This window comes from Chinchilla lanigera, unplaced genomic scaffold (genome assembly GCF_000276665.1).
Source record: "Chinchilla lanigera isolate Chin_1 unplaced genomic scaffold, ChiLan1.0 scaffold00060, whole genome shotgun sequence".
Taxonomy (NCBI): Eukaryota; Metazoa; Chordata; class Mammalia; order Rodentia; family Chinchillidae; genus Chinchilla; species Chinchilla lanigera.
This window is the reverse complement of record NW_004955461.1, coordinates 7685328-7710075: the sequence shown is the minus strand read 5'-3', so window position 1 is coordinate 7710075 and position 24748 is coordinate 7685328. Positions and strand designations below refer to the sequence as shown.

Below are 24748 nucleotides of genomic sequence, written 5' to 3'. Positions count from 1 at the left end.
ACTGAATGCTCATTGTGAAACAGGTACTTCTTGAGTTCTCAGGAAGCAAATGAAACGATCACCCTGCTGGGTAGGAAAAAGAGGAGGATGAAGAGAAATGGATTGGCATCTCCTGAGCACTGCTTGTTGTCAGGCACATTTACTGCGTCCTCTCTAACATCCAAAGGGTGGCCCAGTGCATAGGGGAGGAAGCAGGGGTTCAAGGACTTAATAAATTGGCCAAGCTCATCTGGCTGCTCTTAGGCACGGTGAAGACTTATCCCTTCTTTCCCTCCTGACTCTCCAGGTTCCCAAAGTCGGGAAACTGGCGATACAGATACACCTCAAGAGGGCAGCTGGGACCAAGCCTTGCACTCTCCCCACTAGGGGTCATTGTCCTTCTCCTTCCAGAAGGAGGCAGTCCAGGGCTAATGTCCAGTGATTCACCCCAGGCTAAGTTTGTGACCTTCCTGCTGAGGGCCAGGGGGTTTCAGAGCTGCTGCCAGCAGGGGCAGCTGGTGGCCTTTCATTTCTGACCTGGTAACTCAAGTCCTTCTGCAGAACTGGGGAAGATGGGGCTGAGCTGAATTTACATGTGCTGGCTCTCCTTCCTCTTTTTAATGACCTGATGTATTTATAGCTTGCCCTTCAAGGAGCAGTGAGCTGGGGCCTCAGTCTTCCTACTGCCTCTTGCAAAGAGCCTGGGACAGATCAGGTGCTTCACACAGACTGTGGAACAAGGCAAGGAAGCTGTGAGGAAAAGCCAGAAAAATCCAGATAAACAGGGCTGGGTCAGAGACATAGTTAGCGTCCTATGGCCCTCGCCTCTGGAGTGGTTGCAGTGCACAGATCTTTCCATTTGCTTTCGCTTACCCTAGTATATTCACTCCTCACAGCACCCCGAGAGGGGAGATCACTAAAGATGTGCTAAGAGATGATAGTTAACTTCCTTGAGGACACAGAGCCGAAAGGTACAGAGTTCAGCTTCAGGGCAGGTGGGCCCTCTGCCAACACATGACCCTACTCCTTTGCCCACCACCCACCAGAGATCCACAAGACCTCTTTGTGGTCATGGTCTTTCTTCATTTTGTGGCTGAACAAACCAAGCTCAGAAAGGGTGAGGCACCGCCCCAGTGCCATGGTGAGGAAGGCCCCAGGGTAGGAAGGGCCCCGCTCCGCTCATCAGTCAGACACACAGAGATGCTGTCTCCTCCTCTTCCTCCCCATTGTTCCCAACCTGGTCTGGAGCACAGGTACCTCAAGGAATATTTGGGCACAGCTGAGTGAGGCCAGGGGAGGCAGGGAGACCTTGAATTCCACTCAAAGAGTGGGGAGACCAGATGGGCCCTAATTTGAATAAGAGACATGAAGAAGAAGAGAGGATAGGGTATCATAGAAATGGACCAGCAAGAGCCTTGGATGAATATTGGCCCCCTCACTTTTCAAAGTACCCAGACCCCTAAGCTAGTGACACTTTGAAAGAGCTCAGGTATTGGCCATTGGCCCCAGATTTGTTGCCAAGCTCTCTCCTTGTCTGTCTCCCTAGGGCCTCCACTCACTTTCCTACCTCTGGAGCCAGAACATCAGCTCACATAAAACCTTCAAGGCAGGAATGTAGGGCTCTGCCTTAGATCTGCAGTCTTGCTCTGGAGGAAAGTGGGGTGTTCCATCAGGTAGAGGCAGGGTAGATTATAGAGCAAGAGGGGAGGAAAAGGAAAAGAATGGAGGAGAAGGGAGGGGTGAGGACAGAGGGAAGGTTGGGTTAGGGATAGCTAAGTTAGGGATATTTAGGGTAGGGAGGATTAGGTTAGGGCAGGTTTGTCTAGGGAAGGTTGGGTTAGGGAGATTGGGTTAGGTAGGTTGGGTTAGAGAAGGTAAGGTGAGGGAAGGTTGGTTTAGAAAAGATTCCTTTGAGAAGCTCAGGTTAGGGAATGTTAGGTTAGGGAAGGTTAGGTTAGGAAATGGTAGGTTAGGAAAGGGAAAGGAAGGGAAGGAAGGGAAGAGATGGGAGGGAAGGGAAGGAAGGTGGGCAGGAGGGGAATAAAGCACTTATAAATATTAAGATGAAGCAGAGCTTCACCATGATAGGGTCTATGCAGGAGTTTCTCTAAGATATAGCAAGATTTCAAGCAAGGGACAGAATATAATGAAAGAGAATTCTTTTGCTCTTCAGGTGGGAATATTCTTCTTTAAGTGTGCAAGGTGTGCACCACAGACCAGTGGAATATGAAGTGTGTTGCAGAAAGTTGCTTGGCCTATGAGCTACAGATATAAAGTCTTACTAGTGTCAGTGACATTAGTGGTTTTCAGTTTCCGGAATTACCTAGTAGACCTGGAAGGTTAGTGAGGTTTCAGGACACAATGAAGCTAAGAGTATGGACCGTCAAAAAGAAAGGGTGCAAAGGCGGGAGGCCAGGGAGAAGCAGGGAGGGGGCTCTGCATGAGGATGCAGGTGTGATCGTCATCCACACAGCAAGCTAGTAAGTCATTCCAAAAAGAATGGAAAAAGAATAGGATCTTGTTTAGAAATGCAACAGTAACCAAAGAAAAGGTAGAAAATATACCATTACCCAACTTGTAGAGACTCAGGAGGTAGGTGCCTGAGAGGGAAATCAATAGGTCTGGTATAAAGTCCACAAATCACAAACACAAGTGAACTCACAGAGTTGGGGTTGACTGGACTAAGATAGAAATGGGTAGAAGAGTTAGAGGTTGCTGCTAGAAAACAGGATTATAGTGACAGAGAGACCACAAAAAATGACTGCTATATAAAGGCATTATTCATTGGAAACTTGGATTTGTGAGCCCTGTGTTAGATTCAAAAGTCTCAAAACTTCCAGGAATCTGTGTTTTTGAAGAGCCACTCAGTTGGTTTGTATGTCCTCAGCCTGGTCCAGAAGCCACTGTCTTGGGGCCTGGGATAGATTGGGAGGAGCTGTCCCTATCTTCTCTGTTTTGGTGGGGCCTGGATTGTTCCCAGGACTCAGCATTTCTGATGCCTTTGTGGGGTGGGGAAGTGAGGACGGTAGGGTTGTGTAGCAATTTCCCATGGAGAAGATCATGGGTCTCCTTCTCCTGTCCTTTGATATGCTTCCAGCTCAGGAGGAAGTTGACTCATAACTGGGCTTCCTGATAATTTCTACATTTCCTTCTTCCTGATTCAAGATGTACTGATCTTGTGGGCCATTCTGGTTCTCCATGTGAGAGGATGCCTCACTCACTCCTGACCTTTGGGTGACGCTAGCCTTGGTACTGGGTGTGCTGTGACTTTCTTAACCTTTACAGATAGGACTTTATGAACCCTTCATGCCTTCATGGCTGCTCAAAGGCACACCTGGTTGCTCAGCTCACTTGGAAATGGGCTACATAATGCCCATGATGTCAGCAGAAGTCCCTTGAGTGCATAGAAAAGAGCACTCAAGAGGGAATCTGGAGCCCAGAGTTCTAATCCAGCAGTGCCATGGCTGGTTGTGTGGACAGGGACTCGAGCCTCCTGAAGTGCAAACACCTTGGTTTTCTGAGAGCTGTTCCAGAGAAGGGCCCTGACGGCCTGGCTTCTAGAGTCCTCTGATTTTCCACTCTTGCCTCTCACAATGAGTACATGGTAAGCATGGTAGCCCCACTGCTCACTCTAAGGGCTCTATGAACTGCACATCAGTGTTTTCTGTTCACATACATTGGTGCCCTTAATCAGCAGTGTAAATCTGCAAAGTAGGCATTATTATTATTAAGACAGGATGTTAAAATGGGATGTTTTCCACCTCAGGTTTTGAAGGTTGAGAATAAAATAGTAGATGTCAACCAGTGGGCCCAGGCAATACACAGATGCATGGCTCAAAATGGGTGGTTAAAAAGTGTTCCACCAACTTAACCCATCACCACATCCATCATCACAGCAAGTGCTGGCAAATTGCGGTTTTGATACTGGACTCGGGTGAACTTAGCATCATCAGAGAAACACTGAGCTAACTCTGCCTGAGGTTTGGTCCCAGTGGGGGGAAGGAAATAGACACAGGAACACTTGTAATGATGCGTTAGTGTTCTGTGACTGCCTTAATGAATGATCACAAATGTATGGGCTGAGAGGAGCTGTCCCTGTCTCCCTGGTTTTTGTCTGATAAATTGTACTAATGTCTTAGAGTTCTGTAAATGAAAAAATCCAACCTGAATCTCAAGTGGACTGAAGTCAAGGTTTCCAGTGAGTACATTTCTTTCTGGTGATGCAAAGGGAGAACCTATGCTCTGGACTTTGCCAAATTCTAGTGGCTGCACATTTTCCATGGCCCACTTCAAACCAGCAATGTTGGGCTGAGTTCTTGGCATGCTGTCCCCTCTCTGGTCCTTTTTCTCTTTCCTTCTATACTTTCAATAACTTGTTATTACTTTGGATCTACATGGATAATTCCTGGTAATTTAAGGGAAGCTGATTAGTAACTTTAACACCACTTGCAACCTTGATTTCCTTTGTGCATGGAGCCTCAGTTCTTCACCGGAGCTGGTTGTTAGGACAGGTTTACCTTTGGGGGCACTACCTACCCTACCACCAGTGAGGAGTGGTGGGAAAACAAAATCACTTCCATCTTAAACCTTCGTAAATATTTCTCATTTGCTTGGTAAGTTAATTGAGTCCCCTGTACAGACAGGCAAGAAAAGTAAATCCAGAGAAAGAGTGGTGTCTAGCCTTGACCATGTATTGACACCCAACCCCCAGAGATTCTGGGGCATGCATTAGCATGTTGTAAATGTTCCCAGGTGAGTCTGGCAAATAGTCAAGGCCAGTGTCTTACTTTTCTCATGGCTGAGACAAAATATTCAACATCCACAGTTAAAGGAGGAAAGGTTGATTTAGCTGAGTTTGTTGAGGTTTCAGTTCATAGTTGGCTGGCTCCAAGGTAGTGTGCCACAGAAAAGGGTCATGGCCAAGGAGAAACAGTTCATGGTGGGCAGAAGGCAGCAAAGCAGCAAAGTAGAGAATCAGTAAGTGGCAATTTTCTTCCTTAAACCCCCTTAGGGGGCAGGTAGCACTCATATGGGGGGGCACCCTTAATCCTACCCAGAACTATGTCAAACCAGTGGACTAATTTAGTAATCACACACCCTTCATCCCAGTATCACGACTCTAGATCCAGCCACGTCTAAAACCCCCCTTATGATTGTGTGATGCTTTGGGGGGACATCTAGACACAAACTATAACACTAAGGAACCACTGGAGTCAAAAGAAATTCTCCAAGTCATCCAACACCTGGCCAAAAGTGCTTCTCACCTCAGAGGGCTGCCTCCCCTCAGAATCCCATGACACCACTGAGGGGGAGCTGTCTCCTCTTCTTTCCTGGAGGGAATGTTCCCTTGACCTGGAGACTGACCCGAGTTAGGCTCTGTTCCTCCCCTCCTAGTATGCATCTCAGCACACTGTGAGCCTTTCTGGGCTTCTTCCAACCTGCACATCATCTTTAAACTTGGTCTGAACTCAAGATTATGGGTGAGAACACATTTTATAATGTGCCATGTAAATGACAGAGACTGCTGACTAATTCTTTTTTTCTTTTGAAGAAACAAAGATAGAGAAGGGAAGACAGAGAGACAGAAACAAAGAGACAGAGAGACAGAGACAAAGAGGAAGTGGGGTGAGTTTTCTTATTAATACATATATGACATTTATATGGGTATATTATTTTATTTAGATTTCTCTATACATTATTGTGTGTTTTATTACTTTCTGAGTACTCTGGTGAGATGAATACTTCTACTTAAGGAATATTGTGTAAAATGTAGAAGTATAATTATCAAAGTGTTTTTCATGGCTTTTCAATTTTATCATACATAATAGCATGTTGTCACATTCCATGGATGTAATATCTACTCTAAATTCTGAGACTATGAAAATGTTTTAAAATTACTTCTTCCTCTGTTGCCTTATTTTGAACTGGCTTTCTTTTTCATTATATTATGAATGATTATTCACTGTACAAATCAATGGCTATCACTGTGACATTTCCATAAGCGCATATATCTTGCTTTGATCTCATCTGCCCTTCCTACTGTCCTCTTTCATCCTCCCCAGAGAGTTCACAAAGGTTTTCTCTCACAAGTGTGTCCCTTCAGGCATGAAGATGAGGAACTTCTTGCTTGTCCAGGAACCCAAATCAACCAACAGTTGCTGTGCTCATTTTGTTTCCTTGTACCTGCTCCTTGTCACCTTCAGGCAATGCCATCAAGTCTACTTGCCACAGGGCCCATGGCCGTATCCCTTCCCTGCTCCACCTCTTTGGCCTTGGTTCCAAGTTCACAGTCTCTGGCTGAAAAGTAGTGTAGCTCAAGTTGGCCTCCCATCTTCATTCTAGAGCTTTCCTGAATAAATCTTTTCCATCACTCAGATTGGCACTGTCACTCTGGGCCTACCATATATGGGCCCCCATTTCCTGTGTCACTGTCTTCTATTTGTCTGACTTTCTCTATGTCTGTAGGGACAAGGCTCCTGATTCCTCAGCATCCAGAACAGGGCCTGGTACATGGTGGATGCTTTCTACATATTTGTTGGAAAAAATAGCAGGCCGGAGTTTAAACCTCAGGGAAATTGTTACAATACAGTTTGGTGTTGCCCAAGAATTGCCCTGGATTCACAAATCAGTCATTGAAGTATTAATGCATGTAGACACTTTATTGAAAACAAGTGGCTATTCTAGAGAATGAGCTGACCGTGGTGGGTGGGTGGGTGGGGGGCTCAGGAGAACATCACTTGCTGTAGCTCTTCGGACCTGGCTCCGGGAGGTCCAGGAAGTCTTGTTCCAGCTCAGACCCAGCCAACAAATCTTCATCTTCACTCCCTGCTGACTGCCCATCTAGGGCTCTGTCTGAAACAAAGAGGCAGCCAGGTTGGCCAAGGCCAGATCAGGGATTCTCTTCCACAGTCCTTTTCCCTTTGGTCCAGAAAGGTCCCAGCCTCTAGTGGTCATTTCCCCCTAATGCCCCACAGAGGGGCACCATGGGAGGTTGGGAAACCAGATTCATCTCCCTATTACAGGGCCATGCTGAGGGTACAGTGGTACTGGGGTTTGGCCTTGGAAGCCAAAAGCAGAGTTGAGGAGATAAAACATGTTGGACAAGGTCCTGACTCTGTTTCCTGCTTCTCTCCCTGCCCTCCCCACCAGAGGAACTGTCATTCTGGACCTTCAGCCAGTGATAAATGAGTCTCCCTCCTTTGAGCCCCACTAGTCTGGGCTCAGACTTCCAGCATGGTTCCAGGAGAGCTTAGGGCACCTGCCAGGTTCTGTCTCTCATTTCCTCATCTTTTAGATGCTTCCCAAGGGCATCAAGCTTATCATTATATTCTTGATGCCTTTATTATGATTAAGTTTCTCTCCTTATTATCTCTGCAACAGGAGTGTGGGAGCAAATGGTTTTTCATGGGCTAGAATTGCCTGTCCAGGATTTCTATCTAGTCCTTGAAGGGCTAGGAAGATGAAGTTCAGAATCTGGACTTCTTTTCTGTACCAGTGTTACTGGCTAGGAGCTCACTACTCCATCTTCCTCTCCTTGGGCTCTCTCTTGCTTTCTTTGCTGGACCCCATGAGAATAGGAGGCTCTTGGCAAAAAGAACCCTAGAAAGCAGTCATGGGCAGGGGCTGATTCATCACCATCAATAACCCACAGGCCCCAGGCACATGGCCTAGCAGGCAACACACGCATCCAGTCAGCTGCTGATAACCAGCTGCTGCACCCCACCCAGCAATGCACCCCAGCAATGCACAACCAGCAATGCACCCCACCCAATCTCTGCACCCCAACCTTGTGCTTCACTACCTGCTGGCCCCTTCAGAGCCTGGATGTACTTGGACCAGAAGGAGCAGTCAGCTTGTTTCAGGGCTTGGCGAATGGGAAGCTGGGTGCTAAACTCCTGGTAGCTCTCTCCACCGGCCCCTGGGACAAAGTCAGGCCAGAGGGCTGCAAACTCGGGTGCCTTCCACGAGAACTCATGCTGATAATTGGGGTTTCTAGGGAAATGAGAAGAAAGAAATGTTCCTATGGAAACCTTGTCTCTCCTTTATCACTTGGGATCACTTCCTACCTGTACTCAGTCTCTGAGGGCAGTGTCACTTGTCTTTGAACACTGTGTGTGAACCCACAGGGATGGCCTGAAAGTGGAACCCTAAGTAGGCCCCAAAGGCACTGAGGCATAAAGGCTCCCTGGGCCCACTCCTCTCAGGCCTTTCCTGTAAAGGACAGAGGTGAGTCTGTGATCCAGTAGCATCACTCAGGTCAGGACCTAGTGCTGCCCTTTGGTCTTTCTGAGTGTGCAGGAGGCTAGAGTATTCCTTTAGTTCTGACCTCCTCTGATCTGGATACCATCACCAGTCTCTGGGATGCCCTGGTTTGTCCAAGGCTTCGGCAGTAGGATGGGTCCAGAGCTAGGGAACCTGCCTGCCACCCACAAGTCAACTCCCCTTGAAAGGGTCATTCCATCCCCTCAGACACAACCCAGCAGGCCCACCGTGCCCTCGACACCCACCTTGGCCCACACCACTCTTCCATCCACAGTGCCCTCTTCTCTGCTGGTCTGAATGTTCTACTCCTCTCTCAAGGCCCAGCATAAATGTCATTTCTCAGGGAAATGCTTTCTAAAACCCTAATTCGAAGAAAGGTCTTTTTCTTTTCAACTCCCACAGCAAACTACCGAAAATTTCATTTTGCCACGCTTTGACCTGTGTCTGGCTTTCATTTTTAGGTGTCAGAACCTTGTGGCTTTGTTGGATCAGGGCATCTTTCTTTTTACCTGTTTACCTCCCCTGGGAGCTTGGCACAGTCCTGGGGAATGTACACACATCCAGCAAGAAGGCAAGGGAGACAGAAACTAGGGGAAAGAGGGAAGTGCCAGCTCTGGGCAGTGAGGGAGGTGAGGGTCTTGCAGTCCTGGCCAAGGCTGGAGGAGCAGGGAGAAAATGGAGTGAGGTAGGTCCAAATGGACTATGGCTCACACCCTACAGCAGTGATTCATCTTCCTGGGGACACTGGCTCTCCTTCCAGGGGTCCCCTGCCCAGGGATAATGGTCAGTTCCTGAGACAGCTTTGCTTGTCATGACTGGGATAGGTGGGTACCACTGACATTTACTGGGCAGGGGCCAGGGATGCCATGTCACCTCCTATACACACAGGACATGCACAAACAAAACCGCCAGTGGAGAGCTATGAAGTGTGGCTGGACCATAGAGGGACGTAACAGGAATATCATGAAGATTAATCTGTACGAAGGTGTCTTTAGCTAGCGAGGGGAGCGAGATGAGACAAGGAGGGCAACGGCCAGCACTCCCAGCAGCTAGGGAGGAAGGCTGAGTCCACTGAGCAGACTGTGAGATGGGAGGGACAGAGAGGGGAGCATATGACACAGTTCAGGACAAGTCGTCCACTCACCCAGATCTGATGAAATTGGACACGAATTGCATGATTTTCAGGGACAAGCTTTTCTCCTCCAGGGAAAACTGGCCCTCATAGGCAGGGTAGAAAGGAAGTCCAAAGGCATACTGAACATCTGCCAGCAACTCCAGGCTGGGGACACGGGGGGAAAGAAGAGGCAAAAGTTAGGGCAGTAGTACACCCCTGGAGAAACCAAATGGGCCCCAGACTCCTATTCTTCCCAGAAACAAAGACGTCCTTACTTTCCACCTTGTTTAAGACTCCTGTGAAGTGCTCAGCATAGCTGAGATTCAACTCAGCCTTGAGCTGATAGCCCGTGGGGAGATTCCCGGCATGGGTACTAGCCTAAGCTCACCCACACTGAGTAATAGTGTCTGGGAGCAATTTTCCAACAGAACGTCCTTTGACCATATTCCAACCCTGTATTCACAGTGTCCTTGAATATTTGTTTCCTCATCTATTTATTGGCGAAGTAATGGAAAGAGCCCAGGTTTTGAGCCCCTCCTGTGCATTGACCCCTTTCTCTATGTTACCAGCACCCTTGCAACCCCTCAGAATTGGTGCCCATTTACATAATCCACCCTAGCAATTGGTGCATGGTAGTTATCCAATAAATACACTTTGGGGTTGGACTGAATCTCTAGCGAGCAACAGGCAGGGAGAATGACGAGTTGGGAGACTGTCCAGAGGCCCATGTGGGCTGAGCCGGTGGTGACAGCTGATGAGACTGCATACTTTGGGCCCTGGAGAGACACTGTGAGTGGACACTGCAATTCCCCAGGGGAGTGAGCGTGGAAAAGCTGGGAGACATTTTACAGCTGTGTAGTGAAGAATTTGGCTCTTTCCCAAAGAAAGGTCTGGCTTTGCCCTTCCTCCTGGGAAACAAGTCATGCCTGGCGGGAATGCCTTTGCTGAAGGCAGAGACTGGGCACATGGGATCACAAAGGGGATGTAGCCATGCCTGATGGTCTTAAAGTGGGGACTGGCCAGGCTAAAAACACCACACAGGCATTTTAGCTCCAGTAAATATTGTGAGCACCAAACTTAGGCGTGTTGCTCTGCACCCTGACACATCTGTGCAGAGAGAAGGCTGTGTCCACACCCACAGGGAGAGGAGGATGGAGCTTCACATTTGGAGGGCTCTGGGCTTGGCACCACGCCCCTCTCCCAGTGGCTGATCCTTTCCCTATAATGAGTCATTGCTATAAGCATTGCTTCTTACCATGAATTTTATGAGCCTTTTCAGTGAGTTACTGCACCTTAGAGTGGTTTGGAAAACTCCTGAGATAGCAGTTTGTGTCAGAAGAGAGAGAGAGAGATCTTGGGTAGCAACAGAGCCCCATAACTCAGTAGCTGGCCTTCCCTTGTTGAAGAATTATCTCTCAGTTTCACAAGTGAGGCAAATGAAGGCCAAGGAAATTTCTTGATTTCTCTCAGAAACACACAGTAAGTTGAACAGAAGAGGTGGCTCAGAACTGGTATTTTCAGGAAGACAATAGGGTGTCAGGCCCCAGGCAGCCACCGTTCCTGCATCTTGGTGCCTCCCTCTTCAGGCTGAGTGACCTCTGGCAAGTCACCTGGCTCCCTGATCCCACACTTCCTCGCTCTGGAATGAGTACGTGAACACCTGCTCACATGGCTGTTGTGACCGTCAAGATCCGCTGGTGCAGGAAGCAGGAACTTCAGGGAAGGAGTGTAGTTCAGGTCCTCTCCAGCACCCCACCTCCCCATGTGGTCAGTGACCTTTGAGGTAAGGGCAGACCTCTGATGGAGCACACATGGTTCTCATCATGCTGGGGGTGGGCACATGAGCCCTGGACACATGTTTTGGGGTAGGGCTCAGGCAGGGTGGCTCCTGGATAAAGGCCACCTGCCAGAGGAGTCAGTCACATGAAGTGTGGTGCATCGTCAACATACAGTTAGTGCTGGCTGTGACCCACAGCGTCACCCAGAACGCTGGGATAAGGACCCCCCAGCACAGGGCTTTGAAGGGCAACACTTTATGTGAAGACCTCTCTAGCGCAGGGCTTTGAAGGGGAACATTTTAGTGGAGAAGGCATCCTCTCTAATGTTGCTGTTCAGGATAGAGACCAGGGTGACGGCACAGGTACTGGGGCCCTATGCCAGGCCCTGCCTTAGCTGCATTTCCAACAGCTCCAGCCAGTTTTCTCTTATGTATGGCTATGGATGTCATCAACAGATGTGTCTGTGACTGGTAGCAGGGTGTAGGATGGAGGTAAGCTGAGTCAATCAGCTGAGACTTGGCTCGGAACTTACTGACTCTGCCTGTGGATGAATCTTTCGATATTTTTGTGATTTGGTCTTCCTCCTTGTAGAGCACTAGGTCCAATGAGCCATTGCACACGGCAGGTGTAGCTGCCATCGTGTCTTACAGGTACTGCTTATTACTCTCCTCCTGCCCTGTGCCCTGTGCTGAACCCAAGCCTGGAAGGCAAGGTAGGGAACCCTGGAAGACACGCAGCATGGTCAGGAAGGGCAACAATCAGAAACTACAGTGCCTCTCTGCAACTGTAACTGCGTGCAGGTGTCCTGGGCCCTTTTGGAAGATGTTTCAGTTTTCTGAAAGGGATCGGGAAACAGCAAATGCCATTGCAATTTGGAGGGCCCTGGGACCCAAAGAGCTGCCACATCTACTTCTTGTCTGTTTTCTTTATTTGTTTTTAATTAACCTATTATACATTAACACATTATGCTTGCATATATTTTGGGTGTGCAAAGTGGTGTTTTGATTTTTTTTTTGCAATACTAAAGATGGAACCCAGGGCCTCATGCATACTAAACTGGCTCTCCCAAGCTGTTATGATTTTTGAACCCAGTGTGGATGATAAAGCTAATTATACTTTTGTCTAACTTATTTGTGATAAGAAAATTAAACATTTAGTCTTAGTGATATTGCAATTTACAGTAGTCAATTCTTAGCTCTATTCACCATGCTGTGCCATTGATCTCAAAAAAAAAAAAAAAAAATCAGACTTCTTTCTCCTCTCTATCAGAGGTTTGTGTCTTGGCCTTTGTCTCCCACTCCCACCACCTCCAGCCACTGGGATCCACTGATCTACGGATGGCTCAAACAGTGCCCCAAACTCTGTGGCAAACCATCGGCCCTTGATTGCCAACCTTCAGGAAAGGACGGAGGACTAAATGCAACCACCCACATACTTCGCAGATGTCAGCCCATGACTCAGAACCATACAATGTCATGCTGGAGACACACAAAGCCAGCACTCAAACCTGAATCCCCCAGGACCAAGTCTATGTTGTATGTAGTCTGCCATGAGCAGGGCACTAAGAACAGATGTATTTAGACCCATAAAGGGGAAAGAAAGGTAAGACAAAAATGATAGGTAGGTAAAAGTTATGGTTACAATAAGAACAAGGACTCACGAAGACTAGCTCTGGGTACTTTACAGAGCACTGTCACTCTTACTATGACAGCATGCACGGGTGACAGAGATCATTACTTCCTCCAGTACTGCAGGAAATGGGCTCACAGTGGTTGTTTTCTTGCTGAGGCCCCAGAACAATTCCTTGGGGCAGCGCTGGCCGCAGAGTGCTGGCCCAGGGTCGCAGGGACCACATTCTGCTCTCTCCCCACTGTCTGCCTGCCTTTCTGCCCAGTGTCACCTGCCCCCATCCCTCGAATTGGGAGGAAGGTGAAGCAGCCTGCTTCCCGAGAGGCCTTTCTGGGAATGTGGCTGAACTGTTTGCGGTTGCTGCATTAGGAGGTGATGATACCTGAGGGACTTCAAATAGCACACATGACATCTCTCAGTGCCTGGGATTTAGAGGTCTCGGGTGCATCTCCCTGGGCGAAAGTCACAGTGCTAGCAGGTGTGTTCCTTCCAAAGACTCTGGGGGACGATCCTTGACCTACTCATTCAGGTATGTGCTTGAGGTGCTGGACTCAAGCCTTTGCTTTCTTGCTGCTACAACTGGAGGGCTATTCCCAGCAACTAGAGGCCAACTGGGCCCGAGTCCCCAGAGGGTGGGTCCTTATCTCACATCCTCGTGACATACGCTTTTGCCTCCTGCTTCTACTTTTAAGGCCTCAAGGATTAGACTGGGCTTACCCGGGTCTTTGGTCACAGCTGCAGATCCCTTTGCCACAGAAGGAAAGGTATCCACAGGTATCAAAGTTCAGAAAATAGACACTTTGAGGAACCATGTTTTTCCCACCACGGCTGCCCTGTCTACTATTCCCTTCAAAGAGAGCGGCCTTCCGCAGCATTTCAGGTGCCGAGGAAACAGGGGCAGACTCTTGAGACCACTGTCCTCACTCAGAACCCAGCTCAGTCAGGTTGCGTCTGGGTGAATGTGGACAAAAGGCACAAGACTCCTGGGCCTCAGTGTCCTCATCTGCGAGTTCGTGATGGTCAGTCTTGCCCTAGTCCTTGATAATGTTTGGCTAATGGAACTTTCAGGTCTCTGGCCCCATTTCTGGCTCATTTTCCCTCTCCCTTTTCATTTCCCGAGGGGCATCTACAAGGTTAGGAATGAGGGTTGTTAGTCCAGGGTCACTACAGGCTTTGTGCCACCTCAAATTATATGCAAGATGTGAAGCTGCATCTCGATGGATCTGCATTTTTTTGATAGTACTAGAAAGTGGGCTATATCCCCAGTCCTTTTGAGTTTTTATTTCAAGACAGGATCTTTTTAGATTACTAAGTTGCCCTAACATGACTTGAAACTTGTGATCCTCCTGTCTCAGCCTCCCCCAGTGCTGGGATTACAGGTATGCACCATCACACTGGGCTTATGTTCATCTTTCTTGGGATATGCTCCACATATATTACCACACTCTCCAGAAAGTGCCGAGGATAGCTAGTGAAGGGTTGGGGTGACTCTCAGAAGGGAAGGTAATCTTACTCACAGCATTTGCCAATTTCCATATTGTAAATACTTTCGTCATAGCCACATTCAGACTGTCAAAGTGACATCACTGAACAGGGGGAGGGGCAGAGCCACACACAACCGGCTCCTCCCCTGCAGCCTTGACCTCTGAAAGGCCAGCAGGCGCTGTTCTTGGGGGAAGGTCTGGCATTCCAGCCCATCCTGCAGGCTTGATTGAGAGCTTGATGGGTATGAGAACTTCTGCCTGTTTTCCCTAGCAGGGCAGATCTCTGTAGGGATGCTGGAGTTATTTTGAGCAGTTTAAGTTTGACATCTGGAGGAAGCACTCAGAGTGGGAGCCTGGGAGGAGAGGATCCGGGACCAGAGGGCCACTCCGCAGTGTGTCTGCGCCCAGGGCGAGAGCGCTAAGCCCGTCTGGAGGAAGCAGTGGGGATTCGTAATGAACACCAGCAGAGACGGACACAGAGGACACATCAGGGCCTGACCAGGTAAAAGAGACAACTCCTGAGCCCAGGCCATGGTGCTTACAGTCAGGCTGGCACACACTGGCTCGGCTTCTTTGTATGGGGCGTGTTTGCTCAAATGTGTGGTCGCTGGGGAGGTAAGTGGTCAGGCTGGGCACATTTGGCTACAAGCTGTCATTTGCTGTCTTTGGTATAATAACTGTGGTTTGTTGTCTTTGTCTACTTAGATCAGCTCATGGTATGCTCAGACCCCATTTAGATCTTTTCGTCAACACAGGAGAGGCAGATAGAGCCTCAGAGAGCTCCCTGTTTACTTGAGTGAGCTCAGCCCAAACCTTGCTGCCACCATGTGCTCTCTGAGCCTTGTTGTTTCCATCAGTAAAATGGGTCTGACCATCCCTGCTCATTGATACCTGGTCGAGGGAAATCCCTCTCAGAACTAGAAATGACCATCCAGGGAATAGGTGATGCCAGTAATGTTAAAATTACATGTAGTCAGAGTGTGAGAGGAACTGACCAGCCACCATGCGTTTGGCATGATTCTGTGAGTGTGTGCGTACATGTGTCTGTCGGTGCATGCACATGTGTGTGTAGATGGTTTTTGTTTCAGTTTTATGATGTGAGTACAGTTCACTGAGTTCAATAGCAACTATGACAGGGGGGACCAGGGGATGTCAGGTCTAAGGCCCTATGCAACTGACATGGGCCACACTTCCACTGTGTCCTAGCATGGACAGGTGTGGGGAGGGAAAAGACGAGGAAGTCAGCATTTCTGGGAATGAGCTCATGGTCCGCAGGAAAGGCAGAGGAGCCAGTGATTTTCAAACATGAATGCTGTCAGCTACATGACAGTGAGAGAGGGCGCAGCACACGTGTGGCTAGGCGAGTATGTAGTGTTAGTAAGTGGACGAAGCAAGGGAGGGCACCTGGACCACAACTCAGCACTTGAGAATCTCCAAGGGGTTGCATTTTGCATGAAGAATGCAGCAAGTGGGGAATGCAGCTGAGCACGGGGCCGTGAGGGCACCGGGGAGCTGGGGCACTCAGCCAGGTAATGTGGCCTCATAGACGGTACCAGCAGGTGCACTGCACTGAGAAGAGAAATTGGAGTTTTTCCCAGCCCAGAAACCCCGGAGTGTGGGAACCGCTAAATGACATGCTCGCCGAGGTCCTTCTGGCTCGGGTTCTGGGCAGTGTGAGAACTGAGGCCAGAAGAATGGAAGGTCAAGTCTCTCAGGGCTGGGGAATGTTGGTGGTCTCTCAGCCAGACACTGGCAGGTCGCATGTCACTACTAGGGTGATGTGGGAGAGAAGATGAGCTGAGAAGACCTAGTGCTGCCGGAAGGACAGAACCTTGGTTCTTTTCACTAGTGCTCCAATCCTGTCCTTCAGCCCCTGTTTATCTTACATTCCACTCTGGCCACAAAGCAGCCCAGGCCTGGACCCTAGGCAGCCAGAGGCCATGGGCAGACTGCAGAGATTTTTAGCTCTGTGCATCCCTGACCTGAGCTCCACTTGCAGAGTCAGGAAGCATAACCCAGGCTGGCTGAAGTAATATTGGCAATGAAAGCCCAGGCCATGGCCTCGCTGGAAGGTAGGCTGAGCATGGCTTGCACAGAACAGAAGCCACTATCCCACTGCTTGGGGACAGGGGGCGTTCCAGGAGGGGCTGCTTCACCACAGTCAGTCTGGAGGGATCGGAGAGAGCCTGCAGCTGTCACAGGGAAGTCTGCTTGCGCCCTTCCATTTGTAAGAAGAAGTCTGCTGACCTCATCCCTATAAAACACACTCCCTTTCTTATCTCTAGCTGGCATCTTCAGACCGAAGGAGCCAAAGGGACAGGGAGGCTTGCAAACCCTGCTGCATCCCAGGCTTCTTTTCTGTTTTGTTTTGTTTGAGGTTTTTTTTTGTTTTTTTTGTTTGTTTGTTTGTTTTTTTTTTCAGGGTGATGAGGATTGTGGAATCACTTAGGAATCAAAACCTCTGCCTGTTCCTGGGCAAATCTAATCTATAAAAATTTAATTTCTGCCTATGAATTAATCAGGAAGGAATTATAAGCATTACAAATGACTTATGTTTTATAAATGGATTTGCTATGCAATCCTTTAAACATGAACTCTCCAATTTACTTTAAAATAATACAGCCTTACCCCATCCCCAAACGAAATATTTAAGACATTTCCTGAATTCCCCAAAGCCAGCAGAGCTGGATAATATTTGTCTTGCAGAACAGTCAAAACTTCAAGTGACATGCTAGATTAGCCCGACACTTCATCCTCTGCTCCCGTGAAGTGTTGCAGAAAAAAACCTGTGTGTTGACTGGGAACCCAGGCTCTGTCCATTTGTATTTGCCACTGGGATCCGGTTGTGTAATTAAATGTGCTATCGTGTACAGTCCCACGTCCCATAGCCCCAACCTAGAAACTGTGAACCACACATTACATTTCTGGTTTTAGAAGAAATTTGGAGGCAGCCTCTGACACAGCACCCAAAGGATGGGAGGGGAAGGCAGGCTTAAAGGTAAAATGATATGTTTAAGTTATATAGCTATAGCTACCTTGATCATGTTTATATAATTTCCCACTTTAATGACCTTTTCTGTCTAACTGACCATCCATCACATTGGATAGCAGCATGTTTGTTCTTCATTCTACCCAGTGTTTCAGGGAACTGTGTTTGGGGTATGACTAAAAGGAACAGCGTGCACCCTAGATAACATGTCTATTTAAGCCTCTTTGATGACTTCCCATCACACTCAGATAAAATACTAACTGTTTGCCTGCTAGGACTTACAGCTCCAAGTGAGCCACAAGACCCTTTCTTTTCCCACACACCTCTAAGCCCTCTCCCCTGCTTCAATCCCCAGCTCCCTTAGGCTTTTCACACCTCAGGGCCTTGGCATTTGACAGTCCTGTTGAGATTGCTCACTGCCCAAGTCTACAGTAGGATCACACCTTTCTAGAGAGTTCTTCCTGAGCACTGACCTACTCTTTGTACCTTTCTCTGGAGTCCCATCAGATGCTCTGAGCTGATCTTTGTGCTGGCCTTTGCCCAGGCAGCAGCCCTCTTTGCACTGTGGGCTGATCCGTCTTCAGCACTTGGAAAGCGTAGGTAGGTAGGTACGTGTCTGTTCAACCAATGCTGCCGAGGAAGTGTAGAGTAAGCCCTAGTCTGCCATGGGGTTGGAGTGGTCAGTTTCACAAAACGACTGATGCTCGCCTTCCTTGGGAAATAATCTTGTTAATCACACAGGATGTAGCTAAGGCTGATGGATCTAATTCAAGAATCCAGCTGCTTAATATGTTCTTTGGTTTGTTGCTTCCAAAACACTACAGCAGTTGCCTGAAGAGATAATATTTTAAATCTGGAGTAGTTAAGGGCCCTGGAATGCCCAGGAGTGTCTAGAATGCAAACACAGGGGTGACTAGAGTATCTCCAGGCTAGAATTTATAGCTTTGTTTTCCAAAGTTGGGGCAATTTATAAAGAAGGAACATTATTGCTCCTTTAGTCATCTTTACTTCTTTTCCCTATCAGAGCCTTATTTTTTCTAAAAGGAAAAGAACGCTCACTACCACATATTAAATATTTATGACCTCCAGGCATTCAACATACATTGGGCACATTGCGAGGTGGAGGTAACTACCAGTTTCACAGCTGAGGACAGTGAGGTGAAGGAAGTTGTTCTGAGAGGATTAAAACCTCAGTTGATTTAATTTTCACATCAGTAGAGTTGGAGTCAAAGCCTGCCAGATAGGCATGCATATGTGCACCCACATGCATGTGTGCGTGCACACACACACACACACACACACACACACACATACATCCAGGTAAAAGCCTTGGGTTAAACACTGTGCAGGTTCCTTGAGCCTTCACAGGAGTCGCATGGGACAGGTGTTATCTTTCTATCCAGGTATAGCCAGGAAGGCTCAGGGAGGTTTAGCGACTTGCCAGGGGCCAAGAACTAGTAAGGGGGATGTACTCAGTAGGGTTTCAGCTGATGTGGGTGCAGCTGAGAGAAAACTGCAGAAAGTGCAAGAGGAGGGGCTGGGGATTTAGCTCAGTGGCAAAAGCGCCTGCCTGGCAAGTGCAAGGTCGTGAGTTCGGTTCCCGGTACCGGAGAAAAACCAAAAAAAAAAAGAAAGTGCAAGAGGCAGGTCTCTAGTCTAATTGGTCACTTACGGGTTCTGGAACAGGTATAAAGTCCCATCACTCCCCTGGACTTCTGTTCTTTGTAAAATGAAGGAGACGAGATCATCTTCCGTGGTCTGTGATTGTCTGAATCAGAATCTTAAGCATGCCTCTTAGTCTGCGGATTTTGGTTTCTTTGTCTCCCCACCCCCATCCAGCATGCTTCCTGTTTCCTCATAGATGCTTTCTCCTCTCCCCTCAGTTTCAGAGACAGAAATCTCATCTATAGTCCAGCAGGCCACAGAAAACCTCACTGATATTCTGTGATTAAATAGCAGTTGTTTTAAGGAAGCAATAATTTATTGCGTATTGTTCGCTAGCTCATGCCAGGAAATCTAATATATGCTAACAGAAGCGGGGTACAAGACAGATGGCTGGGAATGCAGCACGCACGCATATATTTTAAGTGTGTAGACTTGAGCCAGAAATAGAATGAAAGGTGTGACAGCTCCAGGGCAGAGAAAGAGAGAGAAATGGAGGGAGAGAAAAACAGAGACAGACAAACAGGGAAATTCATCTTATCTTGTGGGGAAGAAAAGAGAAAATTGCCGACAATCAAAGCCTCCCTTCCTGGGCTCTGTTTGCTGATTCCAGTGTCTACTCCGTGGGTGGCCGCGTAGTCACCGTAGCAGAGGGAAGCCGTCTGCACAGGATGTTGCCAAGAGCGTGCTCTGATGGCTGAGAACACAGGGACGCTCCTAGCCCTAGGGTTCACCAGGGCTGTTCACACATGAGTAATCCTAATGGCCCACTACTCTGGAGAAGGACCTGCATCATCGAGGAGATTGCTGTAGGTCACTGATCAGATAAGAATCAATGGCGTGTTTCTTACCAAAAGTAGAAGATGCCAGTGCCCCTGCCTTGGACCATGACACATTTGCCTCTATGCACATGGGCACATGGCAGAGGAATCAGTGGTTCTGAGTTTGTCTTCTCCAGAAATGATAGAACCTGAGCCAGACAGGCCCTCAGGGCTCCCTGAGCCAAGGGTCCAAACCAACCTAAATTGAGCAGGCTTGATGCATTTCCAGAGCTCTGGCTGTGAGATGGAGAGGGCTCTGGAGGCACAGACCCACATTTCTCTCCAACTCACAGGAGCCTAGGACTCAGGCTCCTTGGAAGAATCAGTTGTCAGCCACACCTACCTCCCTACTCCCATTTTACAGATAGTAAAACTGAGCCCCACTGAACATGAAAGCTAGAGCAGGAAAGACTTGTTCCCCATCATCAAATGAGGTGGCTGAGTCACCTTTGTGCTTTAGCAGGATGTCTGAGCACCTGCCCTATCGTTACCTGTGCCAGGAACCTGAGGCTCTAAAGAGAGAGCGAGAGAGAGAGAGAGAGAGAGAGAGAGAGAGAGAGAGAGAGAGAGATCTCAGTGGACTCAGAGGCACCTTGAAAGGGTCTGTTTTGTGGGAGGTTCCCTGGAGCATCACAGTGAACCCCATCTGAAGATCTCTGGAGGGACAAGAGGAATGATCACTCAGAAACAAAAGAGGCCAGTCTGGCTACAGGAGCCAGAGGATGTGATTGGAGTCTGTCAAGGATGGCTCTCTGCAGAGGCCCAGTTCCATGCCAGCCAGCGGGTCCTCATACTCAGGAGATCTCTAGCAGGGCTCTGCTGCTTTGAGTGGGAGGTGGTGTCATGAGTTGAGCTGCATCCTCTCCAAATCATGCGTTGGAGTCCTAACCCCAATACCACAGAATGCTACCTTGTTCAGAGCAAGAGTCCCTCCTCATGAAGTAATTAAATCTAATTAAGGTCATGAGGGTGAGACCTAGTGCAGTGTGACTGATGTCCCTACAGAAGGGGAAAATTCAAGCCAAAGACAGACACGTAGAAAGGAAGATGTGGAGAGTCACTGGGAGAAGCCACCATCCACAACCTGAGGGTGTCCAAGGCTGCAGCAGCAGCGGACAGGCCTGGACCCACTCCTACTTCAGAAGAGCTGGCCCAGCCCACACTTTGCTTTCACTCTTCCAGCCTCCATAGCTGAGGCAATCCATTTCTGGAGCTCTCAGCCACTGACCCAGGTGGGGACCTGGCAACCCTCATTCAGCAGGAACCACAGGAATACTTTTGCTGTCTTATGCTTACTCTGATGTGTGGATGTGTTTCTTATTCTTTTGCCACTGTAAACTTTAGGGACCAAAGTTACGGGCATATTTTTGGAAGAGAATGATTTTTGAGATAGGACATCTATCTCAAATATCTCAATATTTTGAGATAGGACATCGATACATCGCCCAGGCTGGGCTTGAATTTGTGATCCCACTGCCTCACTGCCCAGAATGCTGGGATTGAGTGTGTATCACCATGCTCAGATGGGTGTGGGCTTCTCCAGGCTCCTGAGGAACTGACTCTGCTGCAGGAGCTTTATATCTTGCTTGCAAATGGAAGAATGCAGAGACATGACAAGGGACCCAGGGCAGAGGGTGAGAATCTGAGTGCCTGGCACTGGGAGGCACGGCTAAGTCCAATTCCAGGAACAAGCTCTCTATCGGCTCCCCAGATGTGGTGGCTACAGCCCACGGGTGACAAGATTCCTTTCCCTCCACCCACACCCTACAGCCATCTCATTCCCATACTCCACCAGCTCTCACCAGAACCCGGGTCCACGCTGCGGGTGCCCTAACAAGCCTGAATCACTTGCCGGCCTCTGGGAGGTGAAATCAGACGGTGCTGTTCAGGGAGCATGGGTCATAAGGGAAAGAGAGTTTGGAGGCTTACAGAAGCCATGGCGGGCTGCTGCTCTGTCACTCGCTGGCTGCTTGTCCCTGCAGTCACATGGAACTCCATAGAACTCAGCTCTTTGCAGCGATCTGAACGTCCCCCCTTCACAAGACTCATGCTGGAGATGAATCCTCATTGTGATGTTACTGAGAAGCAGCAGGTTTGAGGAGGGGCTGACCAGTGGCTTCATGAGGATCAGCAAAGGAATCTGAGATCTGAACTGCAACACCGGCCCTGTGCCCCGAGACAGAGAGCAGAAGGCCTGCATGGGCCTCCCAGGGGAGAGAGGAGGAGACCTAGGACTCTGACACCCACCATTTCTTTTGGTTGCAAGAAAACCTCACACATTGGAAAATCATTTTCTGAAGGCAAGTGCTTTGTTTCTAGAGGTGCAACATGCAGGATTCATGCCCAAAGCCCAGTTAATCAGTCAGTAATGAATAACCAATGCCACCGTTCCAAAGCACTCATCACTTACAAAGCTTCCACATCCCTTATTTTACTTTCCCTGTCTATAGAACCGAGAGAGATAAAGTAGTTCTTTCTACTATTCCCATTTTTCAACAGTGAAACTGAGGTGTAGCCACGTTAGTGGAGCACCCATGCCACTGATCCAAGATTTGTCCCTCAGTCCCCCTCTTCTCTCCGACTCCCTCTGGCTCGCAGCAGTGACAGGGACCCCTGCCAGGCCACTTTCTTTGCCTGTTCCCCCTACGGCCACACAGCTCCCTTACCTGCCATGGCCGTAGCTTTCCGGGGCATGGTACATGAAGACATTTCCTAGGGCCCTCTTTGCCCAGCGTCTGGCCATGTTGATCGTGGGGCATGTGATGAAGTAGTCCCTGGGGAGAGGACAGAGGAGGGAGCTTGGTGACACACAGGTGCATGAACAGCCAGGCCAGGCAAGAGCTTCTCCTAAGCAAGGGCCCCATGGGTCCCTATCCCCCAGGCTCCTCTGCCCCAGCTGCAGAGGACGCCGTTTTCCACTTCCAGCCCCTTATCTGAGTGGCTTTGCTGCCACCACGGTGGAAGAGCTGAGGCACAGCACATCATCTGCTCTGGCTTATGGTACACAGTGAACCATCCATGGTGAGGACAAGACAGCCATGGGATGAAGCCCTTCCTAGAATGTCTACTGACCATGCCCTGTTACAGTAACACAGTAAGGATGCTGTGGCACAGGACATAAAATAACCTTAAATTTAAAACTTTAAGTTTTAAAAGAAGACAAAATCCTCAAAGATATTTTATGCATATGATACCTTTAATCCTGTAGCTCTCGACTAGAGGTGAATTTGCCCAGGGAACTTTTGGCAAATCCTGGAGACCTTTTCTGATTGTTACAACAGGGGGTAGAAAGTTTCTACTGGGGTCTGGTGTATAGAGGCCAGGATGCTGCTTTATACCCTACACAGCACAGGACAGCCCTCCCACCCGGAATCACCCAGTCCAAAACGACGGCAGGGAGAAGCTGGAGAGTCCCAGCCTTCGACTTCCCCAGTTCCCTCTTAGCTTCTCCTGGGGGGTATGTGAATGAATTCCAGAAGTGGCAGTTCACAGCAGTGAATCCTGGAGGGGAGGCAGGGCCTAAAGAGACAGGCAGGCTGGGCAGGAGCAGGCAGGTTCTAGCTGCCTATGACCCTAGACTTTGAATGCCATGAGGCCTGCTGGGTAAGAGGAGATGCTCTGCAGTCCCTTCATCTCTTTGATCTTCATCTTCCCAGCTGAGAAATGGGGCCAGGGCCTAGAATGCAGGGACTTTGCAAGGATCAAAGCTAAGAACACCATGGAAGCCCCTCAATAAAGGAGGCTGTTCCCTTTCCTGGTCTCAGAGATGGTAACAACTGATGAGTCTCAGAGCACTGAATGCTTTAGTGAGGTCCCAAGCTGATCAGCCTGGAAGGACAGCAGCCCCACTTCCTGGTAAGCAGGACAGGGTGGATCAGACCCGTCAGCACAAGCCACACTGGCAGCCTAGGGGAGGTCCAATACCAGGAGACTGGAGGTAGGGCAGCCTGCAGGAGGCTGCTGCCCAAGTTATCCAGGACAGCGTGAAGGCCAGAGCCACAGCAGGACAAGGCAGGAGGGTTAAGCCACCTCAGTGACACCTCCCTCCACCACACTGCCTTCTTCGGGCCTCGGCTTTTACCCCAGGCACAGGCTGATTTTCAATCCAGACAAAGACACCAATGAAGCAAGAACTTGGTTAGCTGAACTCTGGCCCTAAGGTCTTCCTACAGTCAGATCAGAGCCAGTCTGGACTTGATGGTGAGCCTCTCCAGATCAGGGACTGGGCATCTCTGAGTTCTCATGGTCCAGCCCAGGGCTGGGCCTCCAGAAATAGCTTCTGGCTGCTTGGTTCAGACCTAACTCTCCACTAGAGGGAAAATCAAAGGCTTTCTGGGCCCCAAGAACTATGTGGGTGGCAGAGTTTTATTCTGAGCTAGTGACCCTCGGCTCGGAACCACAGCCTCCTGGGTGATGAGGCCACGAAGCAGCAGGCCTCTGGCATCCTCTTGCTCACCCTTCTCAGCAGAGCCCAGGTCAGCAACAGAATCTGAGATCTGAGCATCACCTTGACCCTGTGCCCCGAGACAAGAGCAGGAGGCCTGCATGGCCCTCTGGGGGGAAAAACAAGACCCCTAGGACATTGACCCCCGCAGACCCCTTCACTACCAGTTGGAGGTGAGTCCTGCAAGGGGAACTGAACACACTTTGGGGTCCACCAAGAGCCAAATCCCCACTGAGATCTCTTCCCCAGGGCTCGGAAGGAAGGAAGGAAAGAAAAGAAGGAAGGAAGGAAGAGAGGGAGGGAGGGCTGCAACCTGCTTGCTTCTTGTTCTAGTTGAAATTGAAGCTTTGCTCATCCATGTGCTCTCACTGAACACGAGGCCCCGCCCCCCATGAGCTCCCAATGCGCTGGGCAAGGGAGATAAGCCTGACACAAGCAGCGCCGTGTGAGGCTTGTGTACTGGGAACAGCAGAGACTGGGGTTGGGCGCAGCCTTTAACTGTCACAGGGTGAGGTCAGGGCAGGGTCTCCAAGTGAGAGAAGGCTGAGCAATGAAGAGGGCGCAAGACCCATAGAGCAGCAGGTAC

General features: G+C 49.1%; 1 protein-coding gene across 1 annotated transcript in view; it reads right to left on the bottom strand.

Moving 5' to 3' along the window:
- Positions 1–6617: 6617 nt before the first annotated feature.
- The window catches only part of Tg (thyroglobulin), a 216191-nt gene continuing 198060 nt past the window's right edge, over positions 6618–24748 (bottom strand). Inside the window, exons 45-48 of the mRNA XM_005398023.1 lie at positions 22385–22492; positions 9386–9520; positions 7781–7971; positions 6618–6831 (exon numbers count right to left, since the gene is read on the bottom strand). Of these exons, the coding sequence (XP_005398080.1) occupies positions 6713–6831; positions 7781–7971; positions 9386–9520; positions 22385–22492 (553 nt within the window). The 3' untranslated portion in view covers positions 6618–6712. The remainder of the gene's footprint in view (positions 6832–7780; positions 7972–9385; positions 9521–22384; positions 22493–24748) is intronic.